The sequence below is a fragment of the Zeugodacus cucurbitae genome, chromosome 4 (genome assembly GCF_028554725.1).
Source record: "Zeugodacus cucurbitae isolate PBARC_wt_2022May chromosome 4, idZeuCucr1.2, whole genome shotgun sequence".
Lineage (NCBI taxonomy): Eukaryota > Metazoa > Arthropoda > Insecta > Diptera > Tephritidae > Zeugodacus > Zeugodacus cucurbitae.
Window position 1 is genome coordinate 30,563,427 of NC_071669.1, and position 26,321 is coordinate 30,589,747.

The 26,321-nt window shown below is 34.4% G+C and overlaps 1 protein-coding gene and 1 long non-coding RNA gene across 3 annotated transcripts in view; one reads left to right on the forward strand and one right to left on the reverse strand.

Annotated features, from left to right (window-relative positions):
• The window catches only part of LOC105218409 (uncharacterized), a 94,511-nt gene extending 80,877 nt beyond the window's left edge, over positions 1 to 13,634 (forward strand). For both annotated transcript variants that reach the window (XM_011193971.3, XM_054229200.1), the window contains 8 exons: positions 421 to 530; positions 1,509 to 1,642; positions 2,152 to 2,483; positions 3,062 to 3,383; positions 3,443 to 4,608; positions 4,662 to 4,979; positions 5,036 to 5,376; positions 13,330 to 13,634. In XM_011193971.3, the coding sequence (XP_011192273.1) occupies positions 421 to 530; positions 1,509 to 1,642; positions 2,152 to 2,483; positions 3,062 to 3,383; positions 3,443 to 4,608; positions 4,662 to 4,979; positions 5,036 to 5,376; positions 13,330 to 13,472 (2,866 nt within the window). In that variant the 3' untranslated portion in view covers positions 13,473 to 13,634. The remainder of the gene's footprint in view (positions 1 to 420; positions 531 to 1,508; positions 1,643 to 2,151; positions 2,484 to 3,061; positions 3,384 to 3,442; positions 4,609 to 4,661; positions 4,980 to 5,035; positions 5,377 to 13,329) is intronic.
• Positions 13,635 to 17,472: 3,838 nt separating this feature from the next.
• LOC105218408 (uncharacterized) lies at positions 17,473 to 19,230 on the reverse strand. Its single transcript, XR_852065.2, has 2 exons — positions 17,885 to 19,230; positions 17,473 to 17,729 (listed from the first exon to the last, which is right to left on the reverse strand). It is a non-coding gene; the product is annotated as an uncharacterized LOC105218408 (long non-coding RNA).
• Between the last annotated feature and the right edge of the window lie 7,091 nt (positions 19,231 to 26,321).

Genomic DNA, 26,321 nt, shown 5'->3' on the forward strand with positions numbered 1-26,321 from the left:
CCTCAATTTTGTGCAAATATACGGCTCAATAATGCCGGCAGTCTATAATCCATACTTAACCTTAGCGTTTGCTAGTCGCTTTTTATCGAAAATATTGATTAATCTGCTAGATATATGCTAGATAGCATTATGTTCATAATGTATTTATATCTAAATTCAGTATGTTCCCAAAACCAAATTTTTAAATTCCTAATCACATAATCCTCTATTCAGATGTACATATATTGTAGACTTCAGTATAGATTGTTCTTTTACATCTGAACGTATCCCTTTCTTGTTTGTTAATCAATTATAAGTTAGTCTATTTTATTCATTTACTTAAAATGTTCCATAAGTAAATTCAAGTGAAGACAATAATAAAATTTCGTAAAATTAATATTAATTAATTGTTGATTAAAAACTTATTTATACCTTCTATAGGGTTATAATTCAAGCAGATGGTCAATTACGTACGGGCTTTGATGTTGTTGTGGCGGCGTTGCTTGGTGCTGATGAATTCGGATTCAGTACAGCTCCTTTAATTGTTATGGGTAAGTATCAACAATTTTACTATATTGTGAAAGATAATACTTGTATCACAGTATGAAGTCCTCGACAGCCAATTCTGTTAAATAGTAACGATGTTAGCAAATGGAGAATTTCCTACTCGGGCGAACGTCATACACAAAAGTGTACCTTTTCGTAATTTTATGTTCTCTGAATAAAGCACACGAGTAAAGAGGATTATGTTTCAGATTCGGATAAGTAAATTACTCATGAGAATGACAACTTTTTTAAAAACAATGCTTTCATTCTTATAAGAAGTATACCTAGTAATCCTGATTAAAAGACAAGGTAATGAGAATATGTTTCAGACTCTGATAAGTCAATTACCTGAAAGAAAAGTTAAAGTCATCTAGCCTGATAATTCCCGTTTATTGAATTTATGGAAATTAAATTGTATGTTTATTTATGAAGGTGACACTTTTGGCAGATTTAATATAGGATGAAAAGAAAGTTAATTACAAAGTAAAGGCCCCGACCTCTTTTACTCTTAATTTTTACCGAAAAAAAAAAACAAAAATAACCTAGATATCTAACTGAAATTCAGAGGGCATCATTTCCTTAATATAATCTGTGCTGGGTCAATATGGTATAAAGACTTTAAAACTTCTGGAGGGTTTTAAATGTTTCCGTTCGATTAAACATCTGATCCTTTCCAACTTGTTTATATTACCTTTATAATGTTGATATTTTTCATCTTTTAGAAATTTCATATTCCGCAAATATTTGAAGTATGTTTATATGATGTAGTCGACAGATTTTGCACTATAATGGTATTTAGAATGTCACATTTCTCATTAATCAATTATAAGATATACCAAATAATTTTTAATCCGAGAATTATTTATTTCAAATTGTGAACGATAATTGTTAAAAAGTTAATTTAAAAAATATTCATTGAAGAATTTAATTTATATACTATAATAAGTGTAATACAAAAATATGTATTTTTGATATAATTTTAGGATGTACTATGATGAGGAAATGTCATTTAAATACATGTCCAGTAGGCATCGCAACACAGGATCCAGTACTACGACAGAAGTTTACCGGAAAGCCCGAACATGTGATTAATTTCTTCTTCATGCTAGCAGAAGATGTAAGTTAATAAGTTTTTACATACACATGTAATTTGCTCTAATAATAATATACATAGTATAATTTGTCACCAAAGATGTAAAAAAAATATTTTTCATTAAGAATTGTTTTGAAAAGTATGAACACAAATTATGTGGAAACGAGTTTTGTAATCCTAATTACTTTTGACAAAACTCTAATTCATAATTGGTAATAGTACATAATTATGATTGTATGTATGTGATTGGCGTTGCAACCGTTTAGCCGGTTATAGCCGAATCGACATAATTATGATTGCGTAGTTTCAAAATAACAATTCTAAATTTCTGAACATATGTATGCGTATGTTAGTAATCTTTCCTCGTAGACGTATTCTGGAGAAGCTGTCCGAAAAATAACTTTAGAGATATTATATATATGGTAATATATTTCCCTTTACTATGTATTCACCTATGTTTAAAACAGCATCTGCGTCAAAGTTAATTTAAAATATAATACAATAAAGTACTTAACACAAATTTCTAATTTTAGATTCGTAAGATCATGGCTAATTTGGGAATTCGTCGATTTCAAGATTTAATTGGACGTACTGATTTACTTCAAGTATCCAGAAAAAGAAATAACAAACCCGATTATCTAGATCTATCGCTACTTTTGAAAAACGCTCTAGAATTACGGCCTGGTACAAACATAGTAGGAGGTTCTATGCGTCAAAATTTTCAGTTGGAAAAACGTGCTGATAATAAGCTTATTGAAATGGCACATAACGTTATATATGGCTTAGAGGACAATATTATTATTAAAATGTACATAAACAATGAGGAACGTGCTTTCGGATCAACACTGAGTTATCATATAGCCTGGTGAGCTTATCTGTTTAAGGACCTTTATATAAGTATATTAAGTAACATAAGTCACTAGGGAAGTTAATACTTCGAAAGGAAAAACGAATAAGGAAACCAATAACTTTTATATTAGCAGATATAGCATAGAAGAAAAAATATTTGTATTGTTTTATTTATATTTTATTTTTAGTATTGTCACTGCCGGTTTCAAGAAACTAATTTAAGTGAAAAAAAAAATTAATTCCAATTTCATCATTTGTCTTAATTTTTTTATATGGTCAAGCTTTGCCATTTAAATATTATTTAAATACTGTCACATGCAACTATGTTTACTTTTTTCTGTCAGCTGATTTACAATTTATTTTCTATTTTGACAAATAAATACAATTTATTTGTTTACATAAACCAGCTGTTATTTTTACTATCCAAATGTGAATAAAGGGAAACTTAACTCTAAAATTAAATAATAATAATTAAATGGAACATAATTTTCAATGAAAAAAATTCGTGAAACCGGTTGTAAGCGTATTAAATTTGAAATATTAGGTACTTATACTGATATCTTAATATTATTATATGTTGTAATTCAATTGTAGCAAATATGGAGAGGATGGTCTACCATTTGGCAAAACCATCGATATAGTTTTGGAAGGATCAGCTGGGCAAAGTTTTTGCGCATTTCTATCGTCCGGTGTAAATGTCACATTAAAAGGAGATGCTAATGATTATGTTGGTAAAGGTTTATGTGGTGGCAGCATTGTAATAGTTCCTCCTGACAATTCAGTATTTGAATCGCATTTGAATGTGATAGTAGGAAACGTTTGCTTGTATGGTGCAACTAAAGGCACTGCATATTTTCGAGGTATAGCAGCTGAACGATTCTGTGTTAGGAATTCCGGGGTTACAGCTGTTGTCGAGGTATTTCCTATTATTTCAAATCTTTAAAGTAATGAAGATGGATTTAATCTATTTTCCAGGGAGTTGGAGACCATGGGTGCGAATATATGACTGGAGGTATCGTACTTATTCTAGGCTTGACAGGTCGAAATTTCGCTGCAGGAATGTCTGGCGGAATAGCTTATATTTATGACGTTGATAACTCTTTTGAAAGCAAAGTGAATCCAGAATCTGTTTCTGTGCTTCCATTGGAACTTGAGTCAGATATAAGTCTTATTAAGAGTCTGCTGGAGGATTTTATAAACAAGACTAATTCAAAAGTAGCAAAAGAAATATTCGCTAATTGGACTGAGTACCAGACTAAATTTGTAAAAGTATTCCCGTATGAATACCAAAAAGCTTTACGAGTTTTGGAAAACACTGGAAGTACTAATACAAATGAACATCGTCATGAAATAAAAATTACAAAATCTTTTGCAGCTGTGGAACCGGTTATTCATGATATAGAAGAAACTCTTCAAAAAAAAGAAAGTATTCAGTCAGAGCAGTCATTGGACAAAATCCGAGGTTTCATTAAATATAAAAGAGAAATAAATATGTACCGAAACGCTAATGATCGACAAGAAGATTGGGAAGAAGTTTATAATTTCCAAAATATTCGTAAACATTTGAAAACGCAAGCTGCACGATGTATGGAATGCGGTGTTCCCTTTTGCCAGTCAAATGCACATGGTTGTCCATTGGGAAACATTATTCCAAAGTGGAATGATCTTGTTTTTAAAAATGACTGGCAAGAAGCTTTACAGCAACTTTTGCAAACGAATAATTTTCCTGAGTTTACTGGTAGAGTCTGTCCAGCTCCCTGTGAAGGGGCCTGTGTCTTAGGGATATCAGAACCACCAGTAACTATCAAAAACATTGAATGTGCTATTATTGATCATGCATTTGAACAAGGTTGGATGAAGCCTGACATTCCTAGTAAACGAACTGGAAAACGAGTAGCAATTGTTGGTTCTGGACCTTCCGGTTTAGCCGCCGCATGTCAATTGAATCGAGCTGGCCATTTCGTTACTGTTTTTGAAAGAAATGATAGACCCGGAGGCTTATTGCAGTACGGTATCCCAACTATGAAATTATCAAAAGTTGTAGTAAAACGCCGTATTGATCTGATGACTGATGAAGGAATAGAGTTTCGAACGAAAGTACATATTGGCAAAGATATAAAAGCAACAAAGTTACTAGAACAGTAAGTATATTGGAACCAGATAAAACAAAAATTACGTTAAAAATTAATTTTAGGTACGATGCATTACTACTTACAACTGGTTCCACTTTTCCGCGGGACTTAAATGTAGTTAATAGAGATTTAAACGGAATACATTTCGCTATGGAATTTCTTGAATCCCAACAGAAAAGACAACTCGGTAGTCAAAATGACATAATATCAGCTAAAGATAAACATGTAATTATAATCGGGGGTGGCGATACTGGCTGCGATTGTATGGCTACAGCTTTACGACAAGGTGCCAAAAGTATTACCACATTTGAAATATTGCCTGAACCCCCTAAACATCGTTCGAAAGATAACCCTTGGCCACAATGGCCGAAAGTGTTCAGGTATTTAATAATGGTTTTTATTTGTCTAAATCAATATTATTTTTTTTAATCGGCAGAGTTGATTATGGACATGAGGAAGTTCGTATAAAATTTGGCCACGATCCCCGCCAATACTGCACGACGACAAAAGAATTAATAGGAGAAAATGGCACCATAAAAGCCATAAAAACTATTCAGGTCGAATGGAAAAAAACTTCCACTGGACAATGGTCAATGTCTGAAGTACTTGGTAGCGAGAAATATTACCCGGCTGAACTTGTTTTACTGGCAATGGGCTTCTTAGGTCCTGAAAAATCTTTACCAGAAGAACTTGGACTTGACCTTGATGGTCGTGGAAACATTAAATCTAACAATGGCCAATTCGGGACCACTAATTCAAAAGTTTTCGCTGCTGGTGGTAAATATAATATTTTTGAGTAGTAATTTCCTTTATCTACTTTAACCTGGAGCGTAGGGACCAAAACACAGTCATTAAAGTCCTTCCGGTTATTTGACAAATATTTTAAATTATTCCAGTGGGTGTCTGAGTTCCTTATATCTGCTTCAACCATGCGCCGCCAGGTTTTCGGTCTCGTCCCTTGTGGGTTCCACCAGAGAGCATTTCGACAAATTTCAGTGGTGTTTTTAAATACCCAATTTCGTTGGGCAATTTATGCAGATAATGGTTTGAAATGATGCAGGGCTCCCATATATTGTTCAGTTGTATAAATGTTGCAAGCGCTTTATTTATACGGTTTGCAACATCTATGGATCTTCCGCCTATTGGGGTAATTTTATTATCAAGGTAACAGAACCCTATTTTTTGTTTAATATAATTCCTATAGATGGTGAAACGAGGAGAGTCACTATCCGCGCTCTCTGATATGAATTCAGTTTTGCTCACGTTTATTTTAAGACCAACTTTACTAGCAGCGGTAAGTCGGTCAAAATTCGACTGCAAGCCCCTTCTTTTGTTAGACAACAGAGCGATATCATTCGCGTAAGTTAGTTCTTCTAGAAGTTCGTAGAGATTCCAGGATATGCCATTGCCCCTTAGTTATTTGTTCAGCACGTCAAGAAATATGAGGAAGCTGATATAAGACAGTCCTGTTTTACATCAGTTTTCGGGTATGTCGTTTCAGATAATTTTTTTTCCGCTTGACTTTGCCTTCAAAACCTTTATAGTGTGCTTTGATGATGTTAATAAACTTTTCTGGAATGCTTCTTGCTCGCATAGAGTTCCAAATACAATTCCGTTCAATACTGTCAACCGCTGTGTTAAAATCCATCCGGTAGTTTTTCTTCACGTCACATCGAAAACACAAACACAACCGCGCGCCCGTTACGCTGGCATCTACTTTGCAGACTTCTGGGGGATTATGTCGTCTTTTGAACCTTTCCCAGGCTTTAATTTGCGGCTTTGCGGAGAAGTGTAAGTCGAAGGTTCTTGCCAATTGGGTTAAGAACACTCGAGAAATGGCTAGGATAGGTTGGTCTGGTAGGTCTGTAGGCCACACATAGACCAGTTATGGTCCTATGCGATACCAGAATGGAGTGTCTTCACATGTTCCCTGAGTAGTAGTCATCGTTTAGTATGCCTGCGCCTGACGTGAATTTTAATAGTTTATAAGGCTTCACTAACGATATCTCCTCTAACTTATCATATTCTGGGGCCGCTAAGTACCTTAAACGCTGTTTCGCTAACGCAGAACAAACGCACAAGAGATGCGCCACTGTTTCCTTGGTGCCCCGCTCTTGACACTTTGGGCTTGTGCGTTGGAGGGCTTCCCAATAGCAAAGACCTCTGCTTGAAATATACTGCAGTGGTTCGGCAGTTTGAACGGTTGTTCTATGCCTAATTCCGGACAGCACCTACTCCCTCATCCATTTTGGGGCCATCCGTATAGATATTTAAGGTGTTGCGTGTAGTTGCGGTGCCCTTGCGCCAACCATCCTTTTCCATGTTTACCGTGAACTCTCTTTCACAGTTGTAGAATAGGACCAGATAGTCGGTGACTGTCAGACTGCCCTTAGCAACCGAGATGTGTCCGAAGGATCTGCATGTAAATTCACCTGTTGTCATCAGTCGTTCCGCCGTTTTCGCCGCGCAGTTTTCGGTAAATAGATCTATAGGTGGCAGGTTTAATATTTGTTCTAGAGCAGACGTTGGGGTGGTTCTTGAGGCTGCCGTTATACATAGCGTTGAAGGTCGCTGAACCTTTTCCATCGGCTTCCGATACGTAGATTTCCTACTACCCGTCCACCCCACCAGAACACCGTAGAGTAGAATTGATCTCACTATTGCTGCGTAGCACCAGTTCATAAGAGAGGGAGAAAGCCCCCAGGTAGTGCTAAACATCTTCCTACATGCATATAGAACATTACTCGCTTTCCTCACTCTCTCCTCCACATTGTACTTCCACAGATGTTTGGTGTCCAAGACTACCCCTAGGTAGAAATTGTTAAACCATCTGGAAAATTGGTTTCGTTATGCAACCATTTTTGTCGTTGACAGGGTGGTTTGAACTTCTATATTTCCCTATGAGCACACGTCTTAGTTTATACAGTTTATGGATGTTATTCTTTCGAGCATCAACTTCAGCCTGACACGATATGATGGACATCCAGTTACGTTTATCAGAGATCTGTACTAAAAGCCATACATTATTTTTGTAGTTCGCGTACGCACAGTGATTCTTAGGGATTTTGCTCTTGCATTTGATTTTGCATATATTCTCTATAATGGTGATGGTAGAGTAACTTATCAAAGAAGATTGGGAACGGCTGTTTAACCTTCCTCCAAAGCGCATTTACATCTTGAACGATGTTTTTTTTAGGTAGCTAATTCAGTTACGAGGGCTGCTATATATATTTCTGGCCTAATAATGAAAATAGGAATATTTATCAACGAAAATGGTTTTATTGTTTTTCAAAATATTCTCCATCAAGATTTATACATTTTGCATGCGCTCAAACCAATTTTCGAAGCACTTTTTTTGAGCGATTGTCAAATTGTGCGGGATCCAACGAGAACAAACCTTTTTTACGGCCAGGTGTTCATGCAATATCGAATGTATGCTGGTGGGAGAAATGCATAGGCATGCCTCTATCTGAAGGTATGTTACATGACGGTCTTGCATTATCAGTTCACGTACGGCATCGATATTTTCTGGCACAACGGCTGTTTTTGAACGACCTTCACGGATTTCGTCTTTGAGCGAGCGTCGGACAAGATTGAAATCGTTGTACCAGTTTTGTACAGTGCTATAGGATGGTGCTTCATAGCCATACAAAGATTTAAGTTCATCGATGCACTCTTGTCGCGATAATCCACGTCGAAAGTTGTGAAAAATGATCGCACGAATATGTCACGAGTTAATTCCATTTTTTGGCCGAGATGAATTTTTTAATTCCCTGTAAATAAAACAATTCACGATTAAATGACAAAACGTTCTGAGTGATGTTATGCTAAAAAATGTCAAACTTTCCAATGGAAATGTCAGATTGCACCTGGTAACTCTTAGTGTTGCCTAGGCCAGAAATATATATAGCAGCCCTCGTATTGTGTATTCTCGTGTTCTTTAAAACATTGGTGTTAAAGTGCTGCCTTTTTATAGAATGGTTATTAATTATAGCCAAAACACGCAATCTAATCTTCGCAAATGCAAGAAAATTATCTGAGCCAACATCAGCGCTTATAAATGTCCGGATATCTAAAAGTCTCTGACGTCAAGTTCTGCTGATATTGAAGTAATGTATCTGTGTTTCCGAGTGATAGTTTAAGGAATGCCAAGTTTTTTATGTAGACGTTTATATGGGAATATTGAACTACCCATCAATAGCTTGTTGTTTTTGCAAAAACCAACTAATAGTTCGCCATTTTAGTTTAGACGACCAATTCTATGGTTTCCCAAAATATGTTTCAGCTCAATATTTACGTTTCCGAGTTGCGCTTTGAATTACGATGACAATGTAATTTTTTTATGTAGGCGAAGACTGCAGTAAGTTGGCTGTAAAAGGTCGCGTTTGTTCTCCGGGTTGTTCACTTCAGTCGGGGCGTTTGCTTGAATTATTGTTATATTTCGCACACATTCGCTAATCTCCAGGATATCCTCCAGGATATCGAGAGTAAAGCTGAAAATTCCTTAGCAAAGCTATAGTTTATTGTCACGCATTAAAAATGCCGTTCAGTGAATACTTATAAGATTTTACAACTAAGCCACAAATTGAGCTTCAAAAGAAATTTGGTGAAAGGGATCTTGGTAGAGAGGAGGTTTTTTTATGGGTGTAATCGATTAATATCAAGGACCACCCGTTATTTAAAGAACGTCAGAAGTAAGCATTAAATTTTCAGTAAATAGATATTATTAAGATTACACACAATTCGTCCCATATATCTATAATACTATTATATCAAGTTTTAGCTCATTGCAAATAAAATATAATTTCATGTTCAAATTTTCCTGATTTTACTTTTTTAAAATGAACCCACGAAGAAACGGGAAAGTACATACATATGTATGGGACTTATAACTTTTGAAATGTTTGTTTAAACCCGTGCGAAGCCGGAGCGGTCTGCTAGCTTGGTATAAAGTCCACTAGAATAACGAAAATCAATATACTTATATATTATATGAGGGTAATTCCGATTTATTAATTTTCGCCACCAAGGTACATTATATTCGTTCACGCTTTTTGTCAAGATATTTCGCATATTAACAGATATATACGTTATAAAGCCCACCGGATGTTTAAAAATCCAAATATTTGGAACTATGGGAAGTAATTATTCGATTGTACCGATTTTTTGCACAGAGGCGCAATATTAGAAGAAAAAAGAAAATCACGTATTTTTCGTGAATATGATTAGTTTACTATCTTATGTGAAACATCCTCAAACAAGAACTTTCCCTGAATGTCTGGACTCGTATGTGAATACCACTATCAGCATCCACATGTTCAGCTGACCACTCTTAACGTTTTTTTAATTTGTTTTGCGGTTAGTAATATTTTTACCGTCGTGGAACGAAATTTGATCTAAAATTCCTTCAAGCGGTTTTTTTTGTATTTAGAGGCTGATTTACGTCCTTTTGGGCATTTTTCAATGACCTTGGATATTATTCGAAATTAATAATGCATAAAGGACGGAAACAACTGATACAGCAATATTTGGTAAATCAATAAACAATTTTAAATCAGCTCTTTTATGATCCCCTTAACCCTTTCGACCCCGACTTTTTTCTTATGGTTTTAAAGTTTTATGTTGGCATAAAATAATGACACAAAGAGCTTACGAGCTTTTATTATGGGCGCTAGAGAAAGTTGCTTGTGAGCAACATTGGGTCATGGTGGTATACAAAAATTATAAAAAGAAAAATTTTGATTTCATGAAAAAATTTCAATGAACGAGACAAATTATTTAAGTCCATAAATCAGCGGCTCAGAATACCACATACAATTTATTGATGAACAGTAACACTTTGATAATAATGCTATGGAACGCCAATGGTCTTTGCAAAAGTAAAAATGAATTGGAAGTTATTCTAAACGGCAGAAAGATTGATTTATGTCTGTCTTCTGAAAAACATTTTACGAACCGTTAATTTTTAAAATTCAAATATTATGACTTATACCACACTCTACACCCAGCAAACTCAGCACGATGAGGATGCGCGGTTTTAATCAAAAGTATTATTAAACATTCAGAAGAAGCTCAGATTAAGACTGAAGAAATTCAAGCTACAACAATTCCAGTAAAAATGCAGTCAGTCATTATACTTAATTGCTCTATATAGTCGGACTTTAATGTAAAACACACTTATTGGGGATCTCGTTTAACTACAACCAAATGTTGAGAAATTCTGGAAGCTATACAAGTTATTGGATGCAATGTCATTTCGACAGTTAGACCCACATATTGCCCTGCTAATAGTATAAATTTAAGACTATACTGCATAAAGTTGAATTTAAGCTGAAGCGTATGTACAGCGGAACTAAGAACAAAAATTAGACGGTTTAAAAACTATTCCTTCTTGTCTTGTCTTGTCCTGTCTTGTCCAAACTGTTGATAAATCTACCGATTATTCGCTCTGGAAAGTTGCAAGGAATGTTAATAAACAAATAAAACTTGTCGCACCAATATAATTAAAATGAATGGGCCAAAACGAATGCACAAAAAACTGCAGTGTTTGCAAATCATTTCAGAAACACATTTACACCTAACGATGGACATGAGCTAAACTGTGAAAATTGTTGGTTGGATCCACTCGTCAGCATTTCTCCAATTACTAGTAAAGAAATTAAAAGTCTTACCATGAACGCAAGGTTCAAAAAGCTAAAGGATTTGATTTAATAACCGGAGAAATATTACGCAATCTACCAAAGAATTATATAAAAAAAATTTAAACATTGTAAACAGTGCGTAATACCGAGGCCAGTGCTTTTCTTGCTTTTTACAAGTGACTCAAGTTATGTGACAGCGAAATTTACGGATAACAAAGCCCTGTTAGCAGCAGGAGAGTCAACCTCAATATCTACCCTTCGAGTGCAGACAGCAGTCAATGCAATTACTAAATGGGCTTCCAAGTGGCGCATTAAATTAAACGATTCCAAATCAATGCACATAGACTTATCTTTAAAATAGACATCATAACATCCCATTTATATAATGGCTGGGGGGGGCAGCCAAATTTGCTAAGTTTTACCATCTAGTCGGTAGGAGATCCACGTTTTCAATCGAAAACAAGCTGTTTATATATAATCAAGTACTAAGCCAATTTGGGTCTATGGAGCTCAACTATGGGGTTGCTCAAGTCAAAGCTGTATTGCCTGCATTCAGCGCTTCCAAAATCAGACACTAAGAAGTATAGTTAATGATCCTTGGTATGTTAGATCTGCTTCACCTTCACCGTGATCTTGGTGTGGATTCGGTAGTAAATGAAATAACCAAACTTGCAAAGCCTCACGAAATGAGGAAATTTTGGAACTGCTGAACGAAAAAACCGACTGAAACGTAAGAGGCCTTCAGACTTAGCAAGGCAACTGTAGCCGCAAATGAATTTATCTAACATTTAGCTTTTAATTATTTTCAACTTATTAGAATTGAATTGTTGGTAGTATTTAATCATTGTATACTAGGTACAATCGTAAAAAAATGATTTTATGTATTTATGTGTGAAAACTAAAAAACAGTTTTTGTTGTTTTTGCAGCAAAGATGAAAGCCACACTTGAAGCATTTAGTCATTGGAGTCCCCAATTTTGTCTACAACATCCTTTTTCACCAGACCCAACCCAGCGCTCGTTTTGTTCATAGCGTTTCGCATTAGCAGGTGTAGGAATAAACTTGTAGACTACTTGTTATGAACCTAGGATTAAGCATGTGGGGATTATATTGTTGTTGCTGATGTGGGGCGACATCTTTTTTTAATGGTTGACTCGTAAAATTTAGCACCAGAAGTCATCAGAGATTTTGCGACCTCAAAATGAAATTTAGTGAGTGGAGTGTGCTTTAGTTTTGATTAAAGTACACTCAAATCATTGCGATAAAGTTGCCAGGATACAAATGTGACTAAGCAACGGTAAAATTGCAACAACAGGAGGTCTAGAAATTTCCAAATCTTTTTTTCTGTGCGCTCCAACGTCTGCGATTTCCAATTGGTTCAACCATCATACAAGACGATAAGCACCGCACTTATACATGTCAAATTGTGATTGTTTCACAGTTATTGTCATAAGACCCTCTTCCACGTGTTTTCAATTCAGAAGGCACTTCTTAGCTTTTCAAATCTAATCTTATTTCTGTTCTTTCATTGTCTTGAATCATCTATCTTTACAAATTTTATTCAAACGTAATATTTTCTTATATTTCAATGGATTGATTCTAACAGACATTCAAAGACATTGATAGACTTTGTTAAAAAAAAACTATAAGTATAACGGTAAAAAACTTTTGTTAACTGTTTTGATTTTATCTCTTAATATATCTTAATATATTAACATATAAGAAGCCACATAATTGAAGTAAAAAATAAGGACAGCTTTTGCTTTAAATTATCAAGCTGGTGAAGTTGCTCACAGGAAACGTCGGGGTCGAAAGGGTTACTTTTGAAAGGTGAAGTCCATAGCCAAGTTTGTTAAGCCAAAGGTAACAAAATTGCACCAGCGATAAGATTTCAATTTATATCAACATATATTTGTACACAATTTACTTTAGGTATAACTTCGATGATATTATAAAAGCTGATAAATTCGCATTATCAACTTTCTATAACACGCATCAATAATAAAATTAATTGTATATAATCTAAAGAATTACTTATTTTTCTAAAAGTTAAACTAAATTTTTTAATATAAATTTTTTCTTAATTTTAGATTGCCGTAGAGGCCAATCTTTGGTCGTTTGGGCCATTACTGAAGGACGACAAGCTGCACGGCAAATTGATACTTATCTGATGGGTGCTCCAAGCAGTTTACCCGGTCCTGGAGGTGTTATAGACATAACTCGAAACGTCTAAGCAAATATGTTGTTAAACATGATTGTGTCATATACTTTTAAGTTCCATAAAATCAGTGTATTCAGCAGTTTATATATAATAAAGTAAAAAAAATATTTGTGAATCTGTAATAACAGAGTAAAACATAATTTGATAATAAACCAAAATGTTACAGCTTTACAACGAATTGCGTTTAAAATTATGGAGAAAGCATTTTGTTAAATTAAATTTCCATAAATTTCCATCACTTGCACTTAAAAGGGTTATGCTCATGATTCAATTATAAAAGGTTTGATAAGCAAACAGCTTTCTCGCTCTATTCTGATACCCCTTCTGCGTTAGCAAAACAATAATGTTTTTTCCAAAATCTAACCAGAAAATTGTTAAAAAATTTGTAAATAGTAGCAGATATTTACCAATACAAGGGGTAGGCAATACTGTACAAATTTTCTCGTTTTTTTTATTTTATTTGTTGACATTTCAATTTTGGATTGTGTGAATTGAGGTAAGTATTCAGTTGAAATTGAATTCTTATTTTCAAATCGCTAATATTCATTTAGATATATATTTCAGTGAGTACACTAGCGAATCCCACCTGTGAACAAGTTTTTTTTTAACTTATAAACTGTGTTAAAAGTAATCAAGTAAGTTGCAAAGGCCAAACTTAAAATATTTGTCCAAAAATAAATGATATAATATATTTCTTTGCAGGATTGAATAACGTTGACATCCTCTTCGTGTTTGTAGCAAGATTCTACAATTTTCTACACGAATTACATTACCTAACGTATGTATGTAATTTATTGTATTAAAATAAGTGCAATTTGCTTCCAGCGGCAAATACTCTTAACTTTTGTTTTTTTGTGCAAAATTTTAACAATATCACTTCATAAATTTTCGTAATATCGTATCACCATGACGCGTACATAACCATCCACTGCAACAAAAAAAAAAATATTTCAATTTAGTTCATACTTGTATGCAGACCTAAAATTAGGTGTGCAGACCAGGCTTTACACGGTGAAATGGTATGCCATACTTGACATGTAGTACAGATAAGTCTACAAGTGCATTTGCCGCTTTACACACTTTCATAGCCACATAGCACACATATGTATACATTTATATTACCATAAATTATACCTACTCCTTTATTTAATACATATTTATATTACAACTATTTTTAAGCCGTTAGTTTAAGTTTAGGCTACGTGCTTCGATTGAACGAAATAAAGATTCTCTTATAATTGAATCGTAGAACAAAACGCACGTATTTATGATATTATCAAATACTTACTTTTTCGCGAAAGGCAATTAGACTTTAAATTTTATTCCCCCATCCCAAGATATTGTATTTTCGCTTCTCAAAAACGCTTGAGATATTTCATTCGGGTTAGTTGGTTAAATTTATTAGACATAATTCATTAAATTTGCATGCACTTTACAATTATTGAAGTTAACATATGTATATGTACTTTATTCATTCAAAACTACCAACTTCATGAAATTTTTCTAATTAGATATAAAAAAATTCAATTAATGAATATAATTAAGAAATTGATAACTAAGTTTAAGGGGTGTCGAATATTAAACACCTTTACAAGTAACTTATTTATAAGCAATCATTATTCAAATAAATAAATTACTTAAACAAAAAACAATACGACTTTAAATTACACTAACAAAATAGAAATCTGGTAGAATATATTATGCTGGAACTCTAATTTAGTTTTGTTATTAATTTAGAATTTAAAATGCCAAAACCAAGTTGTGTTTTGTGCAGAACAACTTGGACGCATGAGGGTTTTAAATTGTTTCAAGTCCCAAAAAATGATTTAAAAAGAAAGAAGTGGTCAGATTCATGTGGAGTCGATTTAAAACCGACTTCGAGAATTTGTTCGCTCCATTTCTCATTCGAAGATTACGTGTCTGGGTCAGACCGAAAACGCAGTAAATTAGCAGAGGATGCATTACCAGTAGCTGTCGACAGCCTATGTGAATGGCAAGAAAATACGCCCAAATTTATTGATAGCTCAACGCGTACTGAGTAAAATTATAATTTATAATTTTTAAATATTGTTTCATTAACTTTAGTGTCTTTAGACCATATGAAGATCAAATTGCATTACTCGAAGCAAGAATTGTGGAGCTTAAAGCCCAAAATCAATATTTAGAAGATCTTCAAAAACGCGTCTGTTCAATATTTAGTTTTGGCCAAGTAAGAAAGCTTCAAAGTCCAGAAAGAAGCATTCATTGGAGTTGGGAAGACATTGCTTATTCCATTGCAATCCATGCGGCCGGATCAACGGCTTATGCCCATTTGTGTAAGAAAGGATTTCCATTTCCATGTGAATCCACAATACGCAAATGGCTGCAGAAAATAAAAGTAGAGGACGGTGTGTTAAAATTTTCCCTGAATGTGATGCGAACAGCAAGTGATATACTTTTTGCTGAAAGACTCACAATTTTAAGTATTGATGAAATGAAAGTTGAGCCCGTATACGAATACGATGCGCAAAACGATGTTGTCCGCCAACCATGCAATTATGTCCAAGTTGTTATAGCACGTGGACTAAAGTCGTCTTGGAAACAAACGGTTTTCTGTGCATATGATTGCAAGATGACAAAAACAATTTTGGACAACATTATGGCGTGATGTTGGTTTCATTGTTGTTGCAATTGTATCAGACATGGTTGCGGGAAATCAGTCCTTATGGAAGGAATTAAAAATAACAAGTGGTATGAAAACGACTTTATTTATCATTAAATATACATACATATGTTATTCTTAAAATATATACTAATTTTTCTAGATAAAACATGGTTTAACAATCCGGCAATAGATGGTAAAATTTTTGTCTTTGCTGATGTACCACATTTACTGAAACTTATTCGTAATCACTTTCTCGACGTGGGATATGTATACAAAGAAAATTTGCTAACTCCGAAAACTATAGCACAGTTGCTTGCCTTGACGTCAGCATCAGACGCTTCCATTATACACAAATTGACGGAAGAACATTTTACGGTTCATCATGCTAGACGTCAAAAAGTGAAGTTGGCTGCGCAGTTATTTTCACATATCACATCAAGCGCTATACGTAGGTGTTATGCATTGGGGCATGAAATATATAATGCCATTGAAACCGCAGAGTTTGTGGACATTATAAACAATTGGTTCGATATTTTTAATTCGACATTAAATACATACCAATCAGTTCCTTATAAAAAGCTTTTGGAATGGATTTGGCACCCCAAATGAAATTTTTGGGAGATGTAGACCATTGCATCAGCAATACAAGAGCTTTTGGTCGCCAGTCATTGTTGCCATTCCAAAAAGGGATACTGTTAAGCAACAATTCGTTGCGTGGTTTATATACTTATTTAAAAAATAAGTATACCATACAGTACATCTTAACGTATCGACTCAACCAAGATAAACTCGAAAGGGTGGTCGCAGAGGGTGGTCTTTACGATAACCCAAGCAAAATGCAATATAAATACAGGCTACGTAAACATTTACTAGGTAAAAACTACCAAGTCGCAATGCAGTCTTCATTTTCAACAATCAACCACTAAATAACATGAGTAGCAGGTTTGACTTACAACTAGTACGCGGACAAACAAACAGAGACGTATTACAAAAAGATGGTGGTGTGTGGTTTTACGGATACTTTACTTGGTTGGGAAATTAAGACGAAACGTGGCAGAGCGAAGTTGATACAGCTTCTGACTAACTGTATTTAAACAAGTACTAACGCTTGAGCCTTGAGTTTGCTCCCAAAACTTTTTACAATATACTTAGCAGTAGTACCAGGGGAGAATTGGTACTTTGACGGTAGGAGGTTTAGTTGGATTAAAGTTCCACACTGGCGGGGTATAGGCTTTCAATGCTTCCTCCTCTCAAAAAAAAAACCTTTCACTGAATTATTTACATAAAATTGTTTAATTATTTAAATTTCGTATTAGTTAGTACATAAGATATAATACAATGTAAATGCATAAATTAAAGAAATAAAAGTTTTAATTCATATTCATTTATTTACACAATTTGGTTGTTAAAGTATTCGTATTGATTTTAGAACAAAATCTAGTCAGTTTACTGATACTTTAGTAGTTATAACTTTCATGTATTTGAAAACGACTCTCAGTGGAATATGATTATGGTCTTCACAACTGGATGGTCATTTTAGCCCGTTGGATAATTTCTTTTAATGGTCGGTAATAGATTTCTTTTTTAGATATTAATTTTATATTAAACCACAGCCCTTGACTCATCTACAAATTAATGAGAATTCCAGATTATTATAAGAAGATAGACGAATAGAAAGTTCATGTAATTAATTCGTTTTGTTTTGGGAATAGTAGTATATTTTATACTACAAAGAATATAATTTTTTACTACGTTCATACAAAAAGCGTTTAAATTTTACCCTTTTTTCCTTCCTTCGCAAATACAACCTTTAGTAACGCAGTGTCAAAACTTTGCTGTCACTACTTACCAAACCTTTTATAATTGAATCATGAGTTATGCTCTGAACACAAAGACGACTTCACGACACGAAATTTTCTTGGCTACAAATGTCGCTTTGAAGCCAGCGTTTCATTGTTGCCGTACTAAAACATACTACATACTACATATTGTGTTCAAAGTGATTTTTTTTGTGCCAAAAAACTATATATAGGACGATTTATTTGTTTTAAATAATTGATTGTTATTACAAATGATATACATATCAAAGTTATTTTACGCTTCTGCTGGCAAAATTACGTCATACTTGTTAGGAATTATACCATATTAGTGTCAGCTCTACAGTGACCATTGCCGTTGGCAAAATTAGAAACATATGTAATTTGGCGACAGCGACAACTTCAAGTCAGCTGTCGCGAAGTCGTGTTGTTGTCGAAAAGCTGCCATAAGAACGCGTGTATTTTAATATTTGACAGATGTTGCTCGTCTCCTGTCGTCGTCTATGTGTTCAGGGCAATAAACTCCGCAAATTTAATGTTTATTTAATATTAATATATCCATATTTTAATTTTTTACTTTCTTTAATTTTTATAGGTTTTGATTACAGCAAAAAGGTAAGTATAATACGGTAAGTATAATTTTCTATTTTTAGGTATATTTTTTACAGTTTGTTGGCTGTCTGATGCGTGATCTTAGATCGACATTAAAAGAAAAAAGGTGTGGGGGGTAAATTGGTCACCACATTGCTAAGCCCAGTGGATCGGCGAGACTGCGTCCTACATAAAGTGTTAAGGTTGATTTTGGAACGGCAAGGCATTCGCACGGGACAAAAAATGGAAGTCGTTTTGAGGATAACAATTCAAACGGCGATTTCAGCGAATTGTGAGGCAATATTCAAATGTTTTTGATTGTAGAATGTTGTGCATTGATGTCTTTAAAATTTGTATGAATTTCTCCCAAAAATAATTTATAGTTTTTTTTATTAAATATTAATCACATTCGCACGGGACATTTTTTTCCATCATAATATTTATGTTGTTTATTTTGATATAATATGGAATTATTTAACAACAAGGCCAGTAAAGACGTTTAAAAAAGTAGTAACTGTATTAATTCTTAAATATCATCAAACGAGAAACACAACAAACATTTTCTATAGTACGAAATGATAATAGAATTATGAATTTCATGCAGTTTTTACTTCTTGACTATCGGAACAAAAGAAATGCAACTGGAATGCATTTAACCTGAAATGCTTTTAACCATTTTATATCTAAATTATATATTATGGAATGATTTTCAATCTGATGATTTTAAGCACATTTGTATTATTTTGTTTTTGAAGAGTATTTTAATTTTTTTTTAAATCAACCCGGCTGGATAATATAAATTTGATTTTAATCTGCGAGCAGTTACCATCAGAAAAAATTAATTATTTTAGAAAAGCAACGAAAGGATTGCTTTATTTTAGTTAAGAGATTAATCAAGAAATACAAATGTTATGCGCAAGCTTATCACATATAACAGCAAATGATTTTCTCCTGACAACCTTGTTATAATGAGCACTCTTATTTTGATGTGTAAGCCTATACTTTTCGCTAAAATCTATTTAAATAGCTAGTTCAATGGAATTTAAGGTGCGGTTTTTGCTCATATGTAAATAAATAATGTAAACGTATTTATTTACATACTTAAGTCAATTTTACAAGACAAAAAATAATTTTCAATTTTTCAATTCCACGACTACGATGTCGCACGTGACCAATTTTAAGTAGTTACCAAAATCAGAAATCTTCTGATTTTTTAACAAAATTTTTTTTTTCATTTTAATTGTATAAAAATATACTGTTTATACCAAAAAATTTGCAAGTTTTCTGCTTATATTTCCGATGCAGTGGGAACAAGTGTTGTTTTTTGATGTCGCACGGGACATTAAAATATAGGATAATAATAAGAGAGCAAAAGCTTGCAGTTATTTGCAATCGCAAGCTTTCTTTTGCATTTTATTTTGCTTTTTTAATACATGATATATTTCTTTAACAATTTTGACGAAAAAACAAATGCAGTAGAAAAATCGAAATGAGAAAAGTAGCTCCTATGCGACTTGGCTTTCGTATATCTCGTAATTGGTTATGAATTAATTTAATATAAATAAATTTAAATATTTTCCTATGAAAATATGCAAAAACTTTGTAATTCTAATAATGTTTAATATTTTGTCTGTGGTGGACCTTTTAGCGGAAATGCCCATATGTTAGTTGGTGCCACCTTATGTGGCACGCGTGGGCCGTCAAATGGATTGATCATTTATTACTGATTTTGCTGCTTTCAGCAAATTATTATTCATAATTTATTTGGCTGGTTTTATCGGTTTCGGCTATGTTTCTGTTTTTTCGGTTGTTGGTAAAAAGCATAGTTTAATCGTCATTAATTAAGACACAATCTATAAGCTTAGTGGCATTTTTTTGCGTTTTCCAACATAACTTCTGCGGAGCTCCTTTATATCCTTTAATTTTCCATATTGGGGTTCTTCTAACTTATTTCAGAATTGGGCCGGAGATATAATTTGAATTTTTCCATGTTTAAGTGGGTCTGCAGCATGGAAACTAGTCTTGATAGTAGCAGTGCGCCACAGAGTTCAAGTCATGGTAGACTTAACGTCTTTAGAGGAGTAACTTTTGATTTTGCTACTAGTAGCGGTATCGCTTTTGTGCGCATATAGATAGTGGCTCAATATGCCTTTTCAGAGGCGTCGCAAAAGCCGTGTAGTTCGACTTAGTATTCTAGAATCACGATTTTGACGTGTATCATAATTGACGAAAGCCATCATCCGGGGATGGGGGTTTTGTCATAGATGGTAAAATTTGTCCCTTTGTTATGGCGAATAATGCGGATATTGACTCTACAGTGTATGAAAACTGGACAGATATCGCATTGGATGCCTACACAGTTGACGCCAAAGGGAACTGTTTTTAATTTAATGTCGCGTAGTGGACAATTGCAGATTTACGGAAAATAATTTGCTGAAAATCTTGATCATCTTTATATGCGACTATTTGTCGATAAATTTGTTCTACATCCCCATTGAATACCTATTTGCATATACGACAATTTAATATGAGGAGCATTAAATCAAGTTGGAGTGTGGGTCCCGTAAATAGAATTTCATTTAGGAAATTCCCCGGTCTGGATCTTCAGGATAATTTAAAACCTTCTAACTTTTATTGTTTTTTGTCGGGTTTACTTACTTCCTTCATACATATGTTCTAAATGGAGGTATTTTTCTAAGACACCTCATATTCTTGTTTCAGCTCACCTTTTCTAAGTTGGTTTCCATGCTTAGAAAGAGTTGTATTGCGGTGCGGGAGTGACCTAAGGCAAATGTCTCAGGAAGTTGTTGTTTTGTTGTAGTTTGGCTTTTAATTATTAATTGTCTTCCAATACTGATCTTCTGGTGTTGTAATTGATATGGTGATTGATTATGACTCCCAAAATTTCTTTACTTGTGTGTTAAGGTATTCATTGGATATTTCTTCAACTTGAGTTGTCAAAGTGTTAACTGTCTTGGTAACTAGTCCACTTAGTATTCAACCGAACATAGTATTTTGAGCTAGAAGTGTGTTTGATATTTTTTCAACACATTTTAGTATAATTTGCGCTATAAGGTCGCTGCCAAGTAGGATATTTATTTGAGCTGAGTTGCTGAGTGATGTGTATATATTTACATATATATTTAGATGTTTCGAATCTTTCCGATGTTCCGAACCTTTTTTGTCGTTTCGGTATTTTTATTCCTACTGTTTTAATAAAGTACTAGCAGACCCGGCCACACGTTGTTGTGGCTAAGGTATACATTAAATTAAGTTGGTCCAATCTTGGCTTCGGCGAAGATATTTATTATTCGAGGTCGATGTTACGCAGCATGTGACAACTCACACTACTTTTAATTGCAAAGTGAGTGATGATAGCACAGGCAATTTTAAATAATTTGGAATAATTGACTACGTCATCCTGGTTTGTAGCTGTGTCAACTCTTCTGGACTGAAATTGTAAATTGTCGCATTAAGATCATCGATATATTTGTTTTTTTTTTTTACCACCAATATAGGTCATTCAATCAGTCATTTATCATTTATTCATCATCGAGGTGTCAACTGAGACCCTACCACTTCCAACTGCTTCTTTGACGGAAGAATTTGATATTTATTATATGCCGAATATATATGTCAAATTGTATGTTATCTTAATAAAATTACATCAATAAATTGCGAGAGTATAAAATATTCCGTTGGACCCGAACTTAGCCTTTCCTTATTTGTTGCAAATTGTTTTGGGCTATCGACCCAACCTTATACAATTGAAAAATAACAAAAATATTTTAATATTTTAAAGAACAATGACAACCTTCAAAATATTATTTTTTTGTTTTCTCTTTTTAGATTTTTTTTTGTCAATTCAAATAAAATGCTCTTCTCTTCTCTTCTTCTTCGCAATTTTTCCTTATTTACTCACTCTCTAATCTTTTCCTGGCCTTCCACGAATATTTCAAGACTAAAATTAGCCAGATCGGTTTGGTCGTTCTCGACATTTTGCGAGACTAACGAACAGCAATTTATTTTTATATTATATTTACATACATACATTCATATGTAACTGTAAATTAGATGTAAAACAAAACGTTAATTATTAATTGTGGAGACTATTAATTTGAATAATAACTATCCTATCATCTAAGTTGGACCAAATTACATGTACATGCCAACTTTCATGAATATCAGTTGATTCGTTTTTGAGTTCATTCGGAACATACACACGGACACTAGATTTTTATATATTAAGATTTACATACATATGTATCATATGCTCATAATATACAGAGGTAGTCAAAATTATTTACACATCGGACGTTTTTTTACATGTTTCACAGAAAACGCTTTCGCTTGTTGTTGTTGTTGTCGCAGGGTAACAAAATGCTATGTTGTTGTAAACCTTGATCTATTCCCGAGAGAATGAAGTCGGTTTGGCTAGAATAGCTAGAAATATGGCGGAGATATAAGCAAATGAACTACAGACTCACAGTAGTCAAAAGTATTTACACACATTTTTTTTGCGTGAAAAGTATTTACACACAACATGAACTCCAATATCCTGTTCTTATTTAATGATAACTATAACATTTTAATGGTCAGTATAAATTCCTATTCTAAGGCGATAAATTCATAATGAGTTACATTACCATTGGCGTCAATACCAGCCTGTTTTATGGTCCGAATTGATTCAACACAATTGTGCGCTAAGTTAACAGTTAATTTAGACCAAATGTCGGTAATTTCGGCGTTTTCGGTTATTATATCAATTGTCCTCTGATATTTAACGAAAGACCAATCATTTTGACTAAAGTTTTGGTCAGGGCTGTGCGGAGGTCAACTTGATTTGCTTCATTTAAAACTTTTGAAGGTAAAGATCGTTTATGAAATGGAGTATTATCCTGTTGCAAAATGTAGTCAATAGTTGGAAAAGGCCGACGGACCACTACAATGGCATGGTCATGTGAATTCTGATATATCCGGATGATTTAGGCTCTCTAAATTAGTACCAAATCTCCAAAACAGAAGTAAAGAAAATTTCCCCAAAAAATCATAAGGTCACCCCCGACTCTAAACCTCTTCTTCTAGCGTCTTATTCCTCTTCTCACGTGGTAAAGGCATAAAGCGTATACTAAAGAAGCCCTGGAACTAAAATTCAGTCTTATCTGTCCACGACAGGCTTTAGCATGCATTTTAAGGCAAATGAGAGGCATATCGCTTTTTTGGTTTCGGAAATAAAGCTTTTTTGGTTTCGGAAGTGGTCAACTTTATGCACAACGTATGTATTTATGTTACTATTTTTAAATGTCCTTAGCAGTGTAGCATCATTGGCTGTTCATGCAATATACTGATTCGATGATGCTGCAATATTAAGAGGACTAATTGTGGGATTTTGTATGACAGTTCCTGCTAATCTTCTGCATTCTCTTTGAGTTACCACAGGTTTCCGCTCAATTATCTTTAAATTGACCTTGCAATACTTCGTTTCCTTCTTTTTAATAACATTATAAAAAGTATTCCATCAAATTCTATAAATTTTAACTAACTCCGAAGCCTAAACCCGAGTCTTAAACTTAGTAACAGTCTCCAATCTAGTTATAATCGATAATTCCTTTGTTTTCGACATTTTATTTACCAATTTTTATATTTTAAGGCTGAGTTAGGTAGTTAAGAATGCAATAGAATCAAATTACTACTTTTGCTCAAACCAAATCCAAGGATAAAGACTAAATCGCCGTGTGTAAATACTTTTGATGCAAAAAAAATGTGTGTAAATACTTTTGACTACTGCGAGTCTTCAGTTCATTTGCTTATTTCTCCGCCATATTTCTATCTATTCTAGCCAAACTGACTTCATTCGCTCAGAAATAGATCAAGGTTTCCAACAACATGGCATTTTGTTACCCTGCGACAACAACAACAACAAGAGAAAGCTTTTTGTGTGAAACTTGTAAAAAAACGTTCGATGTGTAAATAATTTTGACTACCTCTGTATATATGAGCCTCATATATATGTTTTTTTGTTTTAACCGAAGTAAAAATTGAGATATCTTGATGAAGGTTGCTTTCGAAGATGTACGAAATCGGACCACTGCACGCCCACAAAATGCCGAAACCCCAAAAAAACATAAAGTGGCATAAATAAAGTTATAAAAGTAAAATTTGCTACAAAGAATCGCACTATGAAGTGACATATTTAATTTATTAAGGGAACCAGAAACATTAAATGTAAAGAAGGCACAGGAGAGCTGCACTCAAATTGGTATAAAAAATTTTAAATGTGCGTGGCGCCGCCCATTATGGGCCAAAAACCATAGCTCAGGAACGACTCGACGAATTTCAACAATATGAATAATATGATAAAAAACCGGTAGACATTCGTTGAAACGCAAATTGGTGATGATGGCGGAAAAAATAACTCGTTTGCTTTGTAAAATAAACAATTGGTAATTTAGATTAATTAAGTGCATGCACTTCGAATGTCCGGACCCTTAATTGGGAAAGTGCTCTACCCAGCTGGTTAATGTCCTCATACGACTAAAGGCTGACACAACACGTGCGGGATGGGATAGATACCGTGCGCTGAAAAGGGGAGCGAGACGCATTTGCAGACGTAAAAAGAAAGAGACCTGAATGCGTAAGGATGAAGAGCTTGAGAAGCTGGCCGACAGAGGTAATTCTTGAATATTTTATAAAAAATTATGCGACTTAACAAAGGTTTCAAGACCGGAGCATCCTCATGTAGAGACCAAGGTGGTAATCTGGTAACCGGTGTCCAGAGCATACTGGGATTATGGAGGGGCCACTGCTCCGACTTGCTGAATGACAGTGAAAGTACAACTCCAGGAGATGGCGAACCCGATTCACCAATCGATGACGATGGAACAGATGTTCAATTAACCGCCCATGAAGAAATTCGAATAGTAATTTCCCGCTTGAAGAACAACAAAGCGGCAGGGGCCGATAGATTACCGACCGAGCTATTCAAATACGGTCGCGAAGAACTGATAAGGTGCATGCATCAGCTTCTTTGTAGAATATGGTCGGAAGAAAGCATGCTTAACGATTGGAGTCTCAGTGAGCTCTGCCCAATTCATAAAAAGGGAGGTCCCACAATATGTGCCAATTACCGTGGGATAAACCTCCTAAATATCGCCTATAAAGTTCTATCGAGCATACTGAGTAAAGCCCACCGCCAATAAACTGATTGAACCTTATCAGTGTGGCTTTAGACCTGGAAAATCTACAACTGTTCAGTTATTCACCGTGGGCCAAATCTAGGAGAAGACCCGTGAATAAAGTAGAGACACACACTACCGTTTTTTCGATTTTAAAGCTGCTTTCTACAGCACGAAAAGGAACTTCCTTTATGCCGCGATGTCTGAATTTGGTATCCCCGCAAAATTAATACGGCTGTGTAAGTTGACGTTGAGCAACACCAAAAGCTCCGTCCTGATTGGGAAGGGCCTCTGCGAAACGTTCGATAGCAAACGAGGTTTCAGACAATTTGACCCACTATCGAATGACTTCTTTAACTTGATGCTGAAAAAAATAATACGAGCTGCAGAGCTAAATAGAGAAGGTACAATATTCTATAAGAGTGTACAGCTGCTGGCGTACGCCGATGATATTCATATCATCTGAAGCAACAACCGCGCCGTTAGTTCTGTTTTTTCCCGTCTGGAGGTGAATGAGGACAAGACGAAATATCTGCTGTTGACAGTCATAACTTCGAAGTCGTAAATAATTTCGTATACCTGGGAACCAGCCTTAACAACACGAACAATGTCAGCCTCGAAATCCAGCGCAGAA